The sequence below is a fragment of the Hevea brasiliensis genome, chromosome 16 (assembly GCF_030052815.1).
Source record: "Hevea brasiliensis isolate MT/VB/25A 57/8 chromosome 16, ASM3005281v1, whole genome shotgun sequence".
Classification (NCBI taxonomy): Eukaryota; Viridiplantae; Streptophyta; class Magnoliopsida; order Malpighiales; family Euphorbiaceae; genus Hevea; species Hevea brasiliensis.
This window is the reverse complement of record NC_079508.1, coordinates 62,981,117-62,983,229: the sequence shown is the minus strand read 5'-3', so window position 1 is coordinate 62,983,229 and position 2,113 is coordinate 62,981,117. Positions and strand designations below refer to the sequence as shown.

The following is a 2,113-nucleotide window of genomic DNA, read 5'->3' as shown; positions in this document are numbered from 1 at the left end:
TGAGGTTATATTTAATTATTAAATATTATTTATAAAAATAAAATTTATTTTTATTAACGCTGTATTTGAAAACATTTTAATGAAAAAAGAAAATAAAGAAGAGAAAATAAAAAATAAAAATTAGGAGAAGAAAATATTAAAAAAAAATATTTTATAAATAATAAAGTTATAACTTCACCCTTAAATTAAAAAAAAGAAAACTATTAAATATGAGATCATATTTATAATTTTAAATATTTTTCTCTTTTTTTCTTTATTTTAAACAAAAAAAAAAATATTTTTATTTTTAATATTTTTTTCCATTTATTTTCTATTCAGTTCAAATAAAATAAAGCCCACTCAAAAGAAATAGTAAGCAAAATGGAGATTCTGGTTGTGGCCCAACCCGGCCCAATACATTTATCATGCAGAGTGGTACTGGGCCACTAGCCGACATGTACGTACAAAAGAAAAGATACCATGTATATCATCATCATCATCTTCCTCCACAAACCTTTTCTTTTCGCTAACAAAAATGAGAAAACAGATTGGACATAACAGAAATGAATTGACCACTCTTCTCTTTTCTCACACTCCACCTTCTCGTCTCTTTTCCCGTTAAAATTCATGATTAATAATCAGCCATTAATTTTCTTTAATTTGGTGCTTTAATTGTTGAACATAATACCACCACCGATCTGTTTCACAAGCTTCTCCAGCTTTGCATGTTTGCTACACCAAGCTTTCACCAATTCTGCTTCTTTACTCTCTGCATCTCTTTGCAATGTATTTAACTGCTCTCTGTAATCACTCTCAATCCTGCTCATGAATCCCATTTCCTCTTCCCTCAAAAGCCTTATCTTTGCTTCTATCTCCACCATTTTATCTCTCATCTTCCTCGCTTTTTCTGACTCCAGCTGCTGCTCTAGTCTGCTCAGCCTCCATATCGCTTCCTTCTTGTGCTGCACCCAGTTTTGCCTACCTTCCTCCATCACCTTGCAGTACTGTATCAGAGTACCCATATTCTGACCCCGAGTGAACCTCGTCAGCTCGGGGTCCATACCCGGATCCGACGGTGACAGAGAAAGACTTACGGACAGGGACGGCGTTAGTGATGCTGTTGTCGTGGTTGAAAATGACAAGGACGATGCCGCGTTCATCCAAACCGATCCAAGGGAAAGAACAGGATCCGGATCGGACATGAGAGAAACACTATTTAAACCAGCATCACCAGGCCATGTTGCAGGATAACAGAGAGATGATTGAAACTTCAGAATATTAGATTGAACGTACTTCTCAGCAAAAGTATCCAAAATATGATCGTATCTGCCCTGACCGAGTTTATCACCGATAACCGGAATATTCCCTTGTGGGTTCAACTTGGATTGCTTTTCTTTGAAAACTTCCCACCACTTGCCGAGCCGCTTGGCAGTGCGGCCAGGGAGTTGGGCGGCGATCTTTTTCCACCTGTTGCCGTATTTGGATTGGAGAGAGATGACGAGGGATTGTTCGTCGGGGGTCAAAGAACCCCTCTTAATGCCAGGCTTGAGATAGTTCTTCCAGCGCTCGAGGCAGGACTTAGGGTCGCGGTTGAGAGGTTTGGGCATGCGGCGAGAGATAAGGTTCCATTCTTTGGGTCCATATTGCTTGACGTACGCTTTGAGGAGAGCGTCTTCTTCTGGTTGCCAACGTTGCCTCTCCTTCATCTCATCATGTTTATGGTGGAATAAGATCCATATACCAAGCCATCATTAAGTTTAGGAGGAAGAAGCAGAGTCTTTTTTTTTTTTTGTCTGGAGGATGGATTTTTTCAAAGAAAATCTTTCACAACTTGAGTTGAGGGAGACGTGGTTGCAATTGGGACGTACGCCAAGACGCCAACAAGGATTTGACGACAATTCAGCGATTGGGAGTAAATTGTCCCACGCGTCTTTTGGAGCGTGAGATGCAGGACTAAAGAAATTATTCAATATATTAAAAGCAATATTTTTTAGCTTATATATATATATATATATATATACATATATATATCATATTTTGTAAAGATTTATATGTATATAAATGGAAAATTACTAAATTATTTTACCTGTACCTTAATCTCTATCATTATTGAGTAAATGGATTTTCATTTTCT

At 37.4% G+C, this 2,113-nt stretch overlaps 1 protein-coding gene across 1 annotated transcript; it reads right to left on the bottom strand.

Moving 5' to 3' along the window:
- Window positions 1–349: 349 nt before the first annotated feature.
- On the bottom strand, window positions 350–1,886 carry LOC110643836 (transcription factor AS1). Its single transcript, XM_021796345.2, has one exon. The coding sequence runs from the start codon at window positions 1,683–1,685 to the stop codon at window positions 648–650; it is 1,038 nt and encodes a 345-aa protein (XP_021652037.2). The 5' UTR covers window positions 1,686–1,886; the 3' UTR covers window positions 350–647.
- Between the last annotated feature and the right edge of the window lie 227 nt (window positions 1,887–2,113).